The sequence below is a fragment of the Athene cunicularia genome (genome assembly GCF_003259725.1).
Source record: "Athene cunicularia isolate RWA chromosome 4 unlocalized genomic scaffold, athCun1 chr4_part2, whole genome shotgun sequence".
Lineage (NCBI taxonomy): Eukaryota > Metazoa > Chordata > Aves > Strigiformes > Strigidae > Athene > Athene cunicularia.
Genome location: NW_020799099.1, coordinates 34,365,021 through 34,382,910, shown reverse-complemented (window position 1 = coordinate 34,382,910; position 17,890 = coordinate 34,365,021). Strand labels below are relative to the sequence as shown.

The 17,890-nt window shown below is 39.8% G+C and overlaps 1 protein-coding gene across 3 annotated transcripts in view; it reads right to left on the bottom strand.

The window, feature by feature from the left end:
* The window catches only part of MGARP (mitochondria localized glutamic acid rich protein), a 25,927-nt gene extending 9,290 nt beyond the window's left edge, over window positions 1-16,637 (bottom strand). For 2 of the 3 annotated variants that reach the window (XM_026847518.1, XM_026847519.1), the window contains exons 1-3: window positions 16,504-16,636; window positions 15,350-15,452; window positions 10,532-10,765 (exon numbers count right to left, since the gene is read on the bottom strand). In XM_026847518.1, coding sequence (XP_026703319.1) covers window positions 10,532-10,765; window positions 15,350-15,452; window positions 16,504-16,620 — 454 coding nt within the window. In that variant the 5' untranslated portion in view covers window positions 16,621-16,636. Of the gene's footprint in view, window positions 1-10,531; window positions 10,766-15,349; window positions 15,453-16,503 lie in introns of all 3 variants that reach the window. The other variant, XR_003398284.1, reaches the window with a different exon arrangement.
* Window positions 16,638-17,890: the final 1,253 nt, after the last annotated feature.

Sequence of the window (17,890 nt, the reverse complement as noted above, 5' to 3'; positions counted from 1 at the left end):
TCCCTACACTCCCACCTCTTGCAATCACCTGCTTTAAGCCACAATTTATTTCCTTATTACACTGAAGCAGTTATGAAACTCAGTAATTAAGAATATGGTTTCCTCATCTTGTAAACGTCTTTTTTTTGGTGCCACATTAGACAATATGGGGGGATTAATTATTGTTTTCTTGACTTTGTGAATTCTGATCCCAAAGTTTAGCTTTTCATTTTAAATTGAAATGAGGATGATGGTAAAAAGTAGTCAGTGAATTTGTGTTGCATGCATGCACTTTACTCTCTCTATTATATTAAATAAATCCTTAAAAGGTGATGAAGAAGAGACGGCTGAAGTCACTGAAGCAGAGACAGCCACGGAAGAGGCTGATGCGGTAGCTGCTGCTGCACCCGCAGCACAGGACGAGAGGGCTGGGGTACCCCCAGAAACTGGAGGGGAGAATGACTTACCGGCTCCAGATGCACCCCCTGCTGTGGAGGAAGCACAGCAGGAAGCTGCTTCCTGTATAAAGTAGTTATTCCTGCTATTTTAAAGACACAATTTTTACTCTTACAAGTACTACAGTTGCAGCACTGAGAGCGCAGGACTCTGCATTTCTGTGCATTCACAAGAGAACAGAAAACAGGCCATATCCAGGGCACTTCTGCATCCTCATGATGGTCGATTGAACTGTCTGACTATTAGTGAGCTCAGCATTCCCCCAGAACAGAGAAGCACGATAAGCAGGGACTTGCGTGCCCTGTGTGACTGACTGACTCATCTTTGCTCCAGCTAATAATAAACCCCAACACCCCCTCCCACACACGCAGATTGACTTTCTCCTGCTTATAATAAAAAAACCCAACACAAACACCATGCACGTGGATTGACTTTCAGAACCCAGATCCTACTGCTTGCGTAGTCTCTTCCCCCAAAGCTTTCAGAAATTTAAAACAAGCTTTCCAACTTTCCTGAGGGAGTTTTTATGCAGAATCAGCCTGGATTAAACCAGCCAAAATGAAACCAGCTCACACTGGCAGTCGTATCCTACCCCCTGGGAAACAATATGCTATAGGATGATCTTGAAGCAGGCAGGTGAAAGGGAGGTATGGAGAGAACTGAGTTGGCACTGTTGGTAAGTGGAATCTGAAATCTGCCAAGAACTTGGCTCTTGCAAGACTTTTTTGCAGAAGATACTGTTTCTGATAGCATTTCTACAGGGCATATGTTATCAGGCTTTAGCAGCGTTCAGTGTTCATAAAGCGGGATTTTCCAAGCTGTGTTTTACACCACATATGTGTGAAAGCCAACCAGCTGCCAATTGTCCAATACTTACGTATTTACGGCAGCTTTCATTGACCACAATTCCTGAAGAAAGCGAGGATATACGAGATTGAGGAGAGGAAAAAGAAACCAGTAGCTGACTATTTTACTTATTCCACACACCTACAGTCACGTCAGCACTGCCAAGAGGAGTAAGCAGACAAGTCGAGAGTGAGAGGTTCTGCTCCTCCATGTAAGCAAGCTTGCACTTACTCTGGGAGCAAGGTACTTGCCCTTTGTTACCACGTTGAGGTTTCTTTATTGCTAATTTAAACTACTGCTTTAAAGCTTAGAGCAGCCCTTCCAAAAAATCAGCCACCTGAATGCCAGGGTTAGGTCTTCACACTCCTACTGCAGTAGCAGCTAGTTGGCAACCAATTGTTAAGAAAACAAACAAAACTTAATTTACAAATGGAAAAAAAAAAAAATCATTCTAAAAAGAACTGCTTTCTTCATGCAGGTGAAGCGCTTTACCTTGTGAAAGAAATCAGCTTTCTCTTAACATGTAAAAATAGAGGAAGCTGTCGCTCATAGAGCTGCATTAGAAGAAAGCAAAGCCCAATTTTTTAAAAAAGCGTGGGGGCACTCTTGGAATTGAGAATATCACTCCTACAGCAAAAACTTTACCACCTTTGGCCAGCCAACTCGGCATCGCTGCATATGATCTCCTTGCACAGAGTGCTTTTGTGTTGAAACTTTTAAACTATTTTTAATATCTATTAATACCGAATACTGATACAAATAGCCTGTAGGCATAATTAAATTAACTTGTATATTATATTTTTAAATCTTACTGGACTTTCAGCTTTCACCTTGTATTTTTAAGTGGCTTTGTAAGTATGTTTTCCTTACTTATAATACATATGGAGGAGACAGCTTTTTCAGATTTTAAAAGGAAATCTATATTCAATTTTTTTCCTTGCCTGGGGAGAGGTAGGGAGTTCTCCCCCCAGGATAAAAGCTTCATAAAAAGATCATACAAGATAACCACAGCCTTCTCAGGAGTACAGCCTATATATTTCCCCCAGTTTTGCATTTCTCTATTACTATATATAAAACTATCATATTTTGATTCTAAACCTAATCCTTTTATTTATTTTAAAAGTAGTATTACCGGTTAGAAACAACCACAAAAAAAATCTGAACAGGTACTGTTTTCCTGCAATTTTTAAAGATATTTAAAAATACACTTTTCTGAGTGAAGCATTTAACTTAAAGCAATATCCTTCATATCGGGAATTACTTTTTTTTATGCAGTCAGGATGAGGCCGGTATCTGCAATGCAGGATGTCAGGTTCAATTACTTTAAAAAATAATATTTGCAGAAGAATTTGGCTTTATAAAGCCAAAATAATAGAAGTTAACCAGCATAATACAAATGGAATCTGCCTGGAGCACATGAACCAAAGCTGGAGTACAAAACAAGGCTTTGATATTTCAAGCTGCCTATAACATAACCAACGTAACACACTAATTCTGAAGGAAAAAAAAAAAAAAAAAGGTCAAAATTAATTGTAAAACAGAATCAATATTTCAGTTACAGTCTCTTAGAGAACCACTCATACCAGAATGTGATGCTTTTGTTTACATCAAGTTTCCCCTCAGTAAGGTCCACTGAGGGTCTCGGGGTGTCCACTGAAGTGTTAAAGACAGGCAGAGAAATTCCCTGCTCCTTTTCATAGTTTAAAGATGCCCTAATGGAAAACTGATAGTGGTGTAGAATTCACTTTTAAAAAGTCAAATTCTGCGACGTTTGAAAAGTAATTTGAGAATGCATTTGAGGGAGACTGCAGAATAGAGCGCAAGAGGTGGGGGTACCTGGCTCCCTCAGGTCTAATCCAGGGAAGAACCCAGCAGTAGCAGTAAGAAACTGTGATTCCCTTTAAGGTCAACTTGACATATTTTGGTTCTATCATCAGCTTTAAGGAAAAAGGAAAAGAAGTTCATTCAACAATGGCTTTTGTTTTAAATCCTGAGGTGGTGGTGACAGCTAAGGTCCTCCCTCCCTTCCTTCCCTCAGAAGCCTCCTTCGACCCCAGGAACAGCTGACTTGGGTTCAGCACCTCCTCCTCCCTCTGCTGACAGAGGCTCAAACCACCATCAGCCACAGAAGACAGGGAAATAATAATCACTGTCAGTTTGGGGCAAAATAGGCAAAACTGTGCATATGTCCCTGTAAGTGAGCAAGTGCTTCACGTTCCACTGGCCAGGAAGACACAGGGAAGTCAGCAGGGAGGGGTTGCAGATACCCACTGGGAACATCCCAAGCCCCAGGAACGTCACTCAGGACTACCTGAAATGCTCTCTCCCTGCTCATTGGAAGTTTATTCAGTGACCATTTAAGATTATAACCAGTTACCCATCTCTTCAGAAAGGAAAAACACTTAATACATAAACATTGAGCTTAAAAAGGAAAACAAAAATCTATTGTACGGTTAACCACAGACCAATGCCTCTCTCCAACACTGTGAACTCAGCACTTGAGCTGCAGACAGGAAAAAATAAACCTCTCAGCTCTACGTACCAAACCAAATCAGAGAACTAACAATTATTTAGAAAAGCAGATTATTTTTCAGTCTGATCAGTTCTTTGAGTGCACAGACACTAGTGGCTGGAACTGCTGAAGCCCACGTGGCTCTCAAGGAATTGCTTGTGGAACTGGCCTGGCCTGACCACCCTGTTGTTCAGACATGGTATGAAGGCAGCCTCAGCCTTCCTTACCTAGCAACACCTCACTAGAGCCCATGGGCATCGGGAGCTTTCTTCATTTGGCATTGCGGCTATTCCATAAATTAAACCTGAACCAGAGGCTCAGATCCCAAGGAAGGCTGGGATTTCTAATAATCCTTCCACTATAAAAATATGACAGCTTTTTCTTTTTGCAAGCTATCCATAAGGAATCCAGATAAAAATCCATGAGGTCCAGATGAGAACCTAAACTATGGCATTATGAAACACATTTCTAAGAAAAAAAAATTCTTCATACAGCAAGAAAAGAAACAACTTCATTCAACCAAACATTTCACAGGTTGGTTGTGCCTAATGTAGGTCACTAGTTCCTAAGAAAAGCCTCATAAGTTCAAACTAATGACCAAAAGACTCACTTCAAGAGCTTATTCTACAATGGATGATTAAAAAAAGAATCAGAGATGCCTGTAATGGTCAGAATAAAAGATAACAGCATATACCACATTAATCTAGAATAGTTTGTAATACCTCATGTAAATCCAAGTATATAATTGCATATTCTGCAACAAGAATTTGTAGCAATGAGAAGAAATTCATCTTGTGTTTGGGTGGTTGTTATAAACATCTGACCACTGCTTGGAATGGATCACAAGGAAAAATAGTGCGAGTTAACATAAACAGCATGTATCCAAATGCACTAATAATCTGATGTATTAAATCCCTCAGAAGTTCTAAAACACCTTTTAATTAAAGTTAGGCATTTTCTTTAACATTCTTCATACAAAGTAATGCCCCAAGTTTTACCCACTTACATCGTTTTCCAGGGAGCAACCAAAAGTTCAGCAGGCTGTTTCCTGAAAAGGGTGTTTGTTTCTCTCTGCAATGAGAAACACTGCCCAAAAATTAATTTAAAAAATCCACATCATTACCATTCAGGTTTGAACTGCCACCACAAGACAACAGAAAGGAGTCCCTTTTGCCATTATCTCCAAGGCAGGACACCAATAGTATTAGTCTGCATCTGTATTCACAGAAAATTTTCAAAAACAAAGGTAATACTACTTAAGGTAAAATAAATGCTAACAGTTTTTGTTGACCAAAGTGAGTTATTGCTTTCCAATTTACAGAAATAAAGTTATTTTAGGATTCTTTTTTAATCTTGACAATGAGCTATAAATATTTCATTAATAAAAATCAGTAAGTCCATTTTCGCCTTAATAGTGACAATCATTTAAGCATTATTGACTTTACGTACTTTTAACAGCTTTAATCTTTTTTTTGAGAAGCTACTTGTCCCCTTGTTTTACCACAGACAAAGAGGGTGAACAGTTATTTTACACAGTTGTCCCCCACTTATTTTTTTGCACTCTCAGCTAGGAAATTCTAGGGTTTCTTCCATTTTACTGGAATCTTCCTCCCCAGCTCAGTGCATGCTGTAAAATTATCTTTTCAGCTAAGCTGATCAAACAGTTGTGTCTACAGATGCTCATAACTTTTAAAGAAGTCTTTTCTAAATTCACATTCTTCCTACAGAGATTTTTCAGTTATGCTGTGACAACTCATCTGCAAACTCAGTTTTACAAAGGAAAAACAGGAGGAAGAGAGAAGAGACTCGTGGCCAGTGTATGGCAATCAGAGAGATGCAAGATAAACACAGCGGCCCACGGGACAGATAAAGAAAGTCATAAATGTGAAGCAGAAATACCCAACACAAGTTCCACAGATAGGGATACTTCCCCAGTAGGATAATATTCACATGATTCAACTTTCTAGAGCCTAATTTAGCTAGCTTAGGCTACCACAATCAATGAAGAGAAAAAAATCCTCTAAAAGGAGATTCAGAATAGCAAACCTTTATTACAGGTGGTAATTAAGCACAGACTGGCAGATTATATGAATACTTCCTCTGACTCTGTCTTTGTTACACCAGTCTACACCTAGAGACCCATTTTATGCCATGACGTTATACGTATGAAAATGGCACGTAATAGGCCTGTTATGCTTTTGATCTATACAAGCGAGGCTGAGAAGAGAAAAAAAGTGTAGTTAATTTGAGGTCCAGCTGTGAATCAGATGTATAATCATAAGGGATAGGGTCTGTCCAGCCCTATCCACACCGCATCTTGCCCCAGCACCTAAAGCTGTCAAGAGCTGCAGGTTAAACAGCTCTTCCTCCGTCTTCCACCTCACACAAACAAAGCCTAGAAGGATGTGTTTGTTCTATGGAGCAACGTCATCCTGAAAGCCTCTCAATAAGTATGAGCAATTGCAAATTACTTCGAGGAGTTTTCAGCAATCTTTAAAATACTCCCCATGTCACCAGCAATCTTTAAAATACTCCCCCATGTTACCAGGGTTTGGTAACTCCCCAAGCAAAGACAGCGTACACTGATCACATTGGGTATTTTTGTCTGCTTGGCAGCACTGTGCGATCGGGTCAGCAAAAGTCCTGTCCAGAAAGCAGTAACTCCTGTCCAGAGCAGCCTACATTTGTTTCCCTAGGCTGCAGACAACTGGCACTGTAATGCCATTCGAAGCTTAACATGGAACACACTGGCACATTCACACTCTAATCCTCCCCTAGTTACTCACTCAAACGGTGTTTGAAATAACAGAGAAGAGACCATATCCTTCACCACTTACAAAATTAGGAAAGAACCTACGGCTACAGAAGTCAAGGAGTCCAAGAGAGCACGGATTTGGGCTAAGTGCTTTTGCTATTCCAGCTCATAATGCCAAAACCTCAAGCCTCAGTACTAGAGTTGGAGAAAAGTTTATAGTGGCAATTCAAAAACTAAAAGTCACAGATGCAATGACATTGCCTCATCCAAATGGCATCTTGCCCGTCCGTGCATTTTACAGCATTTGTTCTATCTGAAGAAAAACTGATCTAAATTTATGGTTCCCAGACACAGAGTACGCTAGAAGGAGAACAGCAGGAGACTTACCAGCATCAGGCAGTAACCAAGAGTGACAGCTCAACTAATAAAAAAATACAGAAAACTAGAATTTAGAAGAAGCCGAAACGCTGGTAACAGAGTAACATGGCACAGTACTTTTTTTGGCAGCAGTATTTCACAGAATTCTGGATACCAGTAGCGGCTTGTAAATTGCTTTAATTGAGGCAAGAAGAAAATTCCAGCCACATACCATTGCAATTAACTTTCTAAAACTGAAATTACCCTGATTAAGCGCTAAGTACCTACTTCTAAGGTTGGGATTGGGTTTTTTTAGGTTTCCTTTTGGGTTTTTTTGCACATCCATGTATAATCACACATACATATGCAGGTGTACTGAAGATGGAGACAAACGTCCATTGACACCTCGCACTTCCAAACTTTACAGAATGCCTTGTAGATTAGAAGAGACAATTGCATTTGAAAAAGCAGAGGTTTACTGATGACAGTGAAAATAGTCCCATCTTTATCTGGAGAGGTAACATCAAGCTACCAACAAAAACTAATAGAAGTTATTTAAATATTTCAAAGTGTTATTTAAATATTTCAAAGTAAGCCTGCATTTCCCTGGGCAGTTCTGGAAGAAAAATCCTTCACCTCAGTAAAAATGTAGCTACACTTTATTCCTCTAACTGGAGAAAACACAAATGACAAAGATGGTTAAATACAAAATTGAAAGGTATTTCCAGAAGGATTTTAAGTATAGAATTCTTTCTTTAAAACACCAATAGCTGTTGACTGCAGGTAAACACTGAACAAAGAGAGCAGAGAACTTTTGAATCAAAATACCATCTTCTTATATTTTAAGTATTATGCCAATGGGAACTATCTTTTACATAGCTTAAAGGAAAAGGATACTGGTGTGAGCCTGTGCGGCTAAGACCATGTGCTGCTGGTTAAACCCTTCAAGCAGTCAAGAGCCAGAAGCCCCCATCAATTCCTCAGAGATCCATCCGAGGGCCAAACCGGTTCAGCGGCCGTCCCGCTCCCCTGCAGTCGGGCCCGGAGGAGCGGAGCAGCCGACCGCTGCGGCGACCTGGCGGCAGGAGCCTCTGCAGCCTCCCAGGCAGGACTCGGGTTATGGCAGCAGTCACGTTGGCTTAGTCCCCGTGCGGGAACCTCATGTGAACTGCTTACGAGATCCAGAGGGTTCACCCTTCACTTAGGCACACCTGTTACAAACAGTTATTTACAACTGGTGACCAGTGGCATGACAGAACTGTTCTCAGAAGCAAGTTATGGATCAGGTAACACTACGCCGGGGAGAACACTCCCTTGCTTTAGAGACTAGTAATTACCGACGGGAAGTACAAGTTCTGCTGCTTGATATGAAATGTAGCTAATACGTGATATTCCTTCCAGGGCTTGGAAGGAAGATGGCTGAAACAATATGCAGAAGTTTCTCAACAAGTTTATATCCTGCAGGTTCATTTCCGCCAGCTTTACCAAACAGCAACGAATAGCCACTGCAGCAAAATTTGACAAAGGCCACCTGAAACAACCCTCAGAATCCCTTATAAATATCAACGTAACAGAAGTGTTATTCTAGTGCTGTTTTCTTCCGTAAGTATGTTGCCAAAGAAAACAGATTTAAGAAATCAGTATTTTCTAGATAGCACGTCCACTTCCGGTCAACACCAGCAGGAACTAACAGTTAGAAGACATATTTTTTTTCCTCTTATAAAATAGCGACCATTAGCTACATGGAGCTGCCGTATCTAGAATGAGATCCTGAGACTTAATCTACTTATGCACAATGTTTCTCAGGGAAGATCACAGCTGCTTCCTCTTCAATCAAGCGACAGGAATATTTACCATATGGAAGATCCTACCCTATCCAGCAATTAACAAATATTCCTAGGCAAGCATTGTGAAAGGAATATTCAACCACCTCTAGATACAAGGAAGTTCCCACTCCTTAAAGTGAAAATTTGCAATTGCTGTGTAGAACAACAGAGGTAAACACCGCAAGATACATTGTAAAACATCTTATAACTCTTAACAGCTCTCATTCACTAACTTTAAGGTATATCAGACTACTTCCTTTCTAAAAGAAATGGTCTAAATATGCCTCAGAAATGGAAACTTTTAAGGCTCTAGGTATTTTAACTATTACCTTATAAATATTTTTACATGTAAACAGTAATAGTCACTACAAATATACTTACTTGTACATTTATTAGCTATATTATTTTTAGTGGATTGGATCAAGTATTGTTTTAAAATGCTATTTGTAATGGATTGCTTTGCAGACAGGCACAGGAGATACTCACAGGTGAATTAAAATCCCATTCATACCTACACCTTTCACAGAAGTCAGCCATCTGAAGTGCTGCACCATTTCTCAAGTTAACCTGTTAAAAGGGCAATTAAGACACATCCCTTCCTCACTGGAGTCACCAAAGAAAAACGTGAAAACAATTCCAGGATCTGCAAATACCTTTCAAGGTACTATGATAACCTTCCATGGACTAGTAATCAAAATACTTTTAATGTCAGTTTGACCTGTGTTTTAGACAGATCCTCTCAAGTTGATGCTTGTTTTCTCAAAGTCAGTCAAAAATAGGTGTGCAGTAAAGATTCCATGTTTAAGTCAAGCTGAAAACTGCTTCAGCAGTCTCATGCTTGCTACAGCCACACGGAAGTCTTCCCTTCCAAAGCAAGAATTAGAAGGAAGTTTCTCTTTCACAATAGGCTGGCAAGTTTTGTCGTTGTTGCTGTTGTTTTGGGTTTTTTAACTGAAGACACCAGATGCACATGTTTGGTGCTTTCCTACAGACTGAGAAATTGCAGTTGCTTCACGTGTGTCCCTTCTAACTTGAGCTGAACAAATCAAGAGGTTAGTGGATGTCATTGCTCTATCCTTACAGGTTAGTAGCAAAAAAAAGTGCTAAAAAATCAAGTGAAATTTTAATCCTGTTATTTTGTGCAATTTATGGATAGGTTTGCATTTGTATTATTGTGATTTTTTTTTAAAAGCACAGTAAACCAAAATATTTTCAAGGCCTGACAGTTCAAAACACTGAATGTGTAGCCACTGATCGATTTAAGTGTTTAACACCAATTTGATGTTTTATCAGATTTTGAAATTTTTAGTCTAGTATATCCTTAAAATTCAGATCATGACAACATTTTGGTTGCCACGGGAGATTCTGTTGAAGTTACATTGACAGAACAGCTGTAATTATTTACTGTGAATATCTTAGAAGTGGCCAGTGAAATAAAGCGTTTAGATTCCTTAACAAACCCTTAAGAACCAGGTCACTGAAACCACTGTTTAACTTATTATATTACATGCTCACTGTCATATAAGATCTTAAAGAAATGGAATGGGATGGTAAATAAACTGTTCATTCTACTAGTTTTAGACAGTACCTCTGGTGTCACAGGCAGCATGCTTTTAGAGACACTGATTTAATAAACTTAATTACCTTATGCTCATGATACATCAAGGAAACACCTGAATTAGTTTTCACTGCAGGACAAGCTCCATTAGGAGCACTGACATCTGTTCCTAACGTTCTGCAGTAAGAGGCAGAGTTCTAGAACCCACAACGCACGCGCACAAACCGCATTCATAGGTTAACCTTGTACTGCAGCAGCTTCTGAATTAGCAGCAACTTCCAAATTAGCAGCAGCTTCCTGCTGTGCTTCCTCCACAGCAGGGGGTGCATCTGGAGCCGGTAAGTCATTCTCCCCTCCAGTTTCTGGGGGTACCCCAGCCCTCTCGTCCTGTGCTGCGGGTGCAGCAGCAGCTACCGCATCAGCCTCTTCCGTGGCTGTCTCTGCTTCAGTGACTTCAGCCGTCTCTTCTTCATCACCTTTTAAGGATTTATTTAATATAATAGAGAGAGTAAAGTGCATGCATGCAACACAAATTCACTGACTACTTTTTACCATCATCCTCATTTCAATTTAAAATGAAAAGCTAAACTTTGGGATCAGAATTCACAAAGTCAAGAAAACAATAATTAATCCCCCCATATTGTCTAATGTGGCACCAAAAAAAAGACGTTTACAAGATGAGGAAACCATATTCTTAATTACTGAGTTTCATAACTGCTTCAGTGTAATAAGGAAATAAATTGTGGCTTAAAGCAGGTGATTGCAAGAGGTGGGAGTGTAGGGAAGGACAGAAAAGGACCCCACCAAGTGTTGCTCCAAACCCACTCTGCTGAAAGGACCCGTGATAACGCATTCATGGGCATCAGAGGGAGCAGAGTTCTTGCCCTGTTCGCACCCAGAAGTGGAATTACCACACTGGGAATAAGACATTTGCTACCACACTTAGAAGCCCTTCTGGAGTTTACTATCCATCGGGCTCACAGCTTAGAAGCACTGCAGGCCAAGGTCTGCCTTCCATTTGTGCAGGACTATTTTCAAGGTGGCTGATTTGGCTGGCAATAGCTACAATAATGCCAAGCCTGACAAGTGATTAGTTTTCAGATGGATTTTGTGCCATCTCTTAGCTCCACGCTGCCGCCACAGGTACTCTGCTACCCCTACTCACCCCACCTTCTTTAAAGCTATACTGAATGCCCTGTGACCCCTGAAAGAGCCATAGCACTCACGTAAGAAAGGTAACGTCTGCAGGGCAGAATAAAACAGAGGACCATTAATTAAGCTAGGTGTACCTAAGTAAGAAAATAACTTGCTAATTTTAAGTGGCCAGCATTCATTTTGCTGGAGATATGACCACTTATGACTGACTTTTCTTTTTACGAGTCCCAGCTGTCTCTGAAAGACTTGTCTACACTGCTGTGCATCAGACTCTTTAGAATCTGAAAAACCCGGTGTTTCCCAATCATGCATAACTTCAGACTCTGCTGAGACAAGTCTTTAAAAACTAACAGCACAAAGCAACAAAGATGCACAATCACCATGCAAGCGTGCACTAAGCTCAAGTTAAAGAAAGCAAGCTATACACCAAGTGTTCATTGCAAGTTTACCACTAGAACCAACCCACCATGTGAAAAAACAGAACTGGAAATAAAGCTTGTAATACAGTGTAAACTAAGTGAGAACAAAAAGGAAAGGGAAGAGCTTAAAGAGACATAGTCAGAATTTATTTTATTCTTTTATATCTGTTTAAAAACTGAACAGATCGGTTTTAAATTTTTGTTTTCTTATGCTAGCGCAAGCTATCTTTTTGTGTCCAGGTTTAAACACAAGTCTATTCATGGCTCAGTAAAAATCGAAGCTTTCTATTATTCAACCTGATATGTCCCTTTAAGAGAATGCTATATTTCAAAAAACCTAAATTGATTACACAAAGAACAGACTAACAGCCAAGCTCAGCATTCAGTACACTTTATTGGACAGTCAAATAGAGAGTGCATTCATTCAGAACAGCCAGCTTCTCGATCTCAGAACTGCCTTCTACAAAGCAGATTCAGTAATAAGCTCAATATGGTTTGGCCTTGCAAACACAGGTAGATCTTTTAAAGTCTCACAAGTATGGAGTTTTACAATAGAAGGTATAAAGTCATCCCAAGGTAGGCTGCAAGGTACGCAATGGTGAACGACTGTCCTTTGTTTGTATTTAACTTCCATGGGTTTGGAAAGAGATTTCCCTTGTATTTTAGTCTGGAAAGTGTAAAAGCAGAGTATAGATTAGAAATATTGAATCAGCTTGCATCAATTTAAAAAGAAAAGTCATAGCTAAAAAAGAAGGAAGTCAGGAACAAGTTTAAAGGAAACACATGCAAATGGAAGACAAAACTCAGTATTTGCTGAATAAGCAAGTAAAATGTTCTGCAAGGTAAACATCATTTTACAGTTCAAATGATGTCCCAGATTTCCTACTGCTACTTCGAGTCAGGCTTCTACCAGGGGCTTTTGTAAATCCCTTCCTAAATTTGAAAATAGCTTTCAGTTAAGAAGAGCTACACAAAATTTGCTATTGGGGCTTTTTTTGAAAGTCTGATATAATTAATTAAAATACCATTAAACAGAATGTCAACCCTCCAATAAACAAACAGGCCTAGAATAGCATTTGATTGTTTCTCTTTGTTTTGACAGCCTTGTTTGCTCCATGCAGTTCTTTATAACCAACATTTTGGGTCTGGGCACAAGGGGAGAATTTTCCTCAGGATGAGAAACCACAAAAATCACTCATATCAAGGAGGTCTCTCTCTGATCAGCTGCTGCCTAGTATTAAGTTTTTCCAGCTAGAAAGTTCTTCTCTTACCACAGGACATGTAGCAACTATGCCATGAATGTGGTGTTTGGCATTCTGCTTTTCTATCCACCACTTCCTATTATTACCAGCACTGGTTTATAGCTTATTTTAAGCTTGATTTTATGTGTTCCTTAAAAAATCTAGATTACTTCAAGACGAGAATTTTTAATTGCTCTTATCAGCAATGCTTACTGTGAAAGAGCATAAGGACTACCTGAATCTAAAGAGTGTGTGGGGAAAGAAGCTGCAGTGGCATTTCTGGGAAAAGCAATACTAGGGTAGCACTCTGTGACAAGATAGACACAAAAATATGACTGTGCAGCAACAGGGAAAAAGGGGGGGAAGAGAGACGTTAATTCTTTTGAGAAAGCACACAGAAGATTCCAGAGGAAAAATAAGAACAGAAATCTCTTTTGGGAGGATACAGTTGGGAATGGTGAAGGATTTTAAAAAGAGCTGATTCAACAGTAGTTTTGTATTGTGAATTGGAATTAGCAACTCAGAAGTCCAGTTAAAACCTCTGGGTTGAGCATTGATTCAGAAGTCCAATATTGAAAATAATATAGGAAATCAGGTTCACTGTATGGCCTTAGAAATGTTTTGGACTTCATCCAGTCAATAAGAAGGGAGGCAGCAATCATCTGCCATTGGTTGTGACATTTATGTAAAGTTACTAAGCAGCACAAAGCATCAGATTATGGGATGTCTGGAGAGTACCTGAAGTCAGAATTAAGGAAGTTAACAGAGCACTGAGTACTCTTACCCCAGTCTCAGGCAACACAGGTATAGCCTTCAGTGGGTCAACAGCACCACTGACTCTGCAGGTATCCCACTCAAACATTTTGGTAGACTAAGGTTAAAGCTCAGTACCTTGCAGAAGTGAACCTTAAGAGAAAAGAGGGAATATACCGGGATCACTTGAGTGCCCTAAAAGCTCTGCTTAATGCTTTCACATCTACAATGTTCTTCTGACTATGCTAGTCAGAAGGTAATGAGTGTATCCCTCATGTCTTCCCTGAACAGCAGACTCAGTCACTGGGAGAAAAAACCTGCTTTGGTCCTGGTTAGATTTCTTATTTTAGGGACAAGGAAGGATTGCATTAAAATTGTGGCCAAATTCTCAGCATTTAAAAAATTGAATTTAAAACCTGTATTGCTTCCAGCTACTTAAGAGAAAGGAAATTAAGGTGGTTTTGCCATTTTAAATCATAAAATCTGTAAATTTTAAGTTCTAAAACTAGAGGACGTGTTGTGGAACTTCATGATTAACAACTTCAAAAGAAATCATTTTAGAGGCGGACAAATCAAAGCCTGTTCTCACACTGAAAACAAAACTTCAACTCAGCACACTTTATTCAAATCTATTCTTTGTGTGCATGCAAATATATTAAATCAATTCTCTATATGTTAACATCAGAAAAAATAAGGAAGAGCTTCAACTGCTATGACTTCATTAATTCATTTTTTTAAAAAAATAACAACTAAATAAAAATATAAAGATCCCTAAGAAGACATTTTTTCTAATTGCTTTTCCTAGCAAGGCCATGCTTGCCAAAGTTCTATCTTTTATATTAATGCCTCCGTAACACTAATTGATGTAGACAGAGACAACATTCCTTTACAAGTATTTGAACTAACATGGTCTAATTATTTGAGCATGAAGAGCTAAGTAAGGATTTGCCATACATTTAGGTGGTGTCTGCAAGTCATTTAATCCTAAAGTAAAAGGGACAAAATCAAAGCTGTGGGACAAGAATAGGTCCAATTTACAATATTTTTTCAAAAAGTAGTTTTTCCTGTTGAATTGTGATCCCTGATGGCATGTGGCCTGGAGCCAAACTGTTAACTGAGAAAAAGATACTATCTTCTTCCCTCCCAACAAACAAAGGAACAAAACTGATTTTGACAGGATTATGCATTTAGTCAAGGTTCATTCAGCTTCCAGTAAATCAAATGCAAATACCCAATATACAATTAACGGTTCATACATCAACTCTTTCCATCCAGAGAGACCCCTTGATCACAGGCCAGATTCACTGCCTCAACGTTAAATCCATTCCCAAAATTTGTGCAGGTGGAGCTTTGTCACAACCACCTTTGTCTTTACTCCCACTCACAGAGCTCAGACAAGGACCTGGACAGGGTTAAGGCCCGATTAGACAATCCAGAAAACTGTTCCAGATCCTCTTGTACCCGGGGAACTAGAGAGAAGAGCTCAACTCACCCTTGCTTGACCAAGGTTTGTTTTTCCGCCCTTCAGCTCTCTCCTGAAGAATATTCAGATGTTCAATATACTTGGTGCGGGATGAAGTGACTACTCTGTAGGCCTGAAAGGAAATTATACCTAAACTTATTGCTACATCCCTACAAAGTTGCTAAACAAAAAGAAGGGAGAGGGAGACAAGGGTTTTTAAGCAAGTGCTAGTCCTCATCTTAAAAAGAATATCAAATTATGCTAAGTAAGGTTAAAAAAAAAATCTATTTTGATATCCTAACATATTTGTCCATTTCTTATTTCTCCACTGTCAGAAAGCAAGCTTTCAAAGTGCTGCAGCATTTCAGGAATTGAATACGGTATTTTAAAAGACAATTGCAGTCAGATTATTTTAAAAAAAATACTACGGTAAAAAGGTGACAGCAGGAGAATTTGTTATTCCTACAGATATGCAATCACAGTAGTTTGATATTTTGAACAAGTAGAAGCTACTTACCATTCAAGAGGATTATTTTGCGGGAGAAGGAAACATGTACCCCTCGGGGATGTGCTAGTCACTACCTCACTATCTCAGATCTTGGGAGGGAGTGGAAGGAAGCTACAAGATGGAGGCTTTAGGGACGTGAAGCACAGAGTCTGACATATTTATATGCAGGGAAGAGAATGATTACCGAAAAGCCTGACAAAAGTAGATGTTTACAAAAGTTTAACATGCTTTTTCTAAGTAACGTATTTATTTTTCTTTGTGCCTCAATTAACAAGGTTCATAATCCTCCCTTTGCACCTTTCAGTCAGCTTAGTTTACATCTGTCTTGCCCACTTTGATGTATTTTTAATGTTTGTGGTTGACAAGAAGAGGCAAGGGGTTAGAGGCAGGTGGCTTACTCCCTCTTTGGACACATTCATTTCACAGAGTTTTAAATATATTTTCCACTAAGAATGACAAAAGTAGATATCAAACTAACCGCAGAACAGGCAAACAATAGGCATTCAGTTTCACTAGTTCACTTGAACTGATTTTTAAGTTAGACTGTGTTTAGTTATATGGTACAACAGCCACATTCTATTGACAATTTGCGACTTGACCATATTCTTTGACCCAGAATACACCTTATACCATGCTAACTCAGAGGGCGCAAACATCCCCATTCCCAAACACTTACATAAAATAAACCACCAAAAGCAGCAACACCAGTTAGGAGATAGTAAATCATGTTCTCTCCAGAAGAGCCAGGAACACTCCCAGATGACATCTGGCGAAGAGGCGCTATAAAAACCATTATTGAAATTGATGTAAAGTGCAGCTAAAATATGATCACAAAACAGAATGATCGAATCTGAACGTTGTATGGGAAAGGATGATTTTAAAAAGGTGTAACAAAACAGAGAAGTACAGTTTAGCAATGTTTAGTACAACTGAGTAACACAGGGCATGGTGCCTAACTGAACCAGGTACATGGCTGAACTCCTAAAGAGTTTTCTGTGAACTACACTGTTTGCTTGTCCGCTTCCAACTACTGGAGGCGGTCTATACAGACTAAGAAACTACATAAGGATAAGGAATGTTAAAAAAAAAAAAAAAAAAGAGAATGTGAAAGAGTTCCCGCTTAAGGTATGCAAAAGAATTAATCTGTCCATCCACTTCAGTTTAGTAACAGAGCGCTTCACGAAAAAGTATTTTCCATTGAATGCATGTTCTTTCATTGTCAAATAGACTGCTGACATTTAGATACATGCCCAGAACCCATAACCTCAAGTACTGGCCAACAGGGCAGACAGGCAGGATTACACAATTCTACCCCGGAGCGAGTGCATATTCACTATAATAACAGTGTTAGCCATTTCTTTTTGTCCACTATTTCTGTAGTTTTGATGCTTGCTATAGCCTCAGATTCTTCTGTACCTCTCAAAAAGAGTCGCATGAAAAACACACGCAATTCTGTCGGTCAACAAAGCTTTCAGCTAAATTTCATGGCTTCATCCCAGATGAGTAGCGCAGATGAGAAACACGTCATTGAAATGCTGCTTGCTAAACATAAAATGGCTCTGAGCATTGCAATCGGTAGCTGCAAAAATAGTCTCAATCTCAAAATATAGCCACCATGGGCCAGATTATGTTCAGCATCATCTGTCTCATGACACACTTTTCGGACTCCAACAGTCTGGCATCCTAATGGATCTTCTTACATTTATATGTATGTTCTGTAGTAGGTTCTCATTAATCTCTTCTTCCCAAAGGCCGCACGTTATAGGCAGGGGCGCGCCCAGCGAGCCTGCAATCACCCAACACGGCCGGAATATGTTTTTTTGCTACTGGTTACACAATTCCTGATGCGCCAAAAGCCATGGCTGCCCCGCAGCGGGCCGATCCGCCCTCCCTCCCGGCCGAACGGGCCGCTGCGGGCACTATCCACCTAAGGGCTAGGGGATGGGGGTGTCACCTCTTCATTTTTTTGGTTGGGGGGTGGGAGTGAAGCCAACGGCAGCCTCGGGAGGGGGGTGACACCTGCCCGCCATCTTCCACGGAGCGGGGAGGGGGGGCACGTCCCA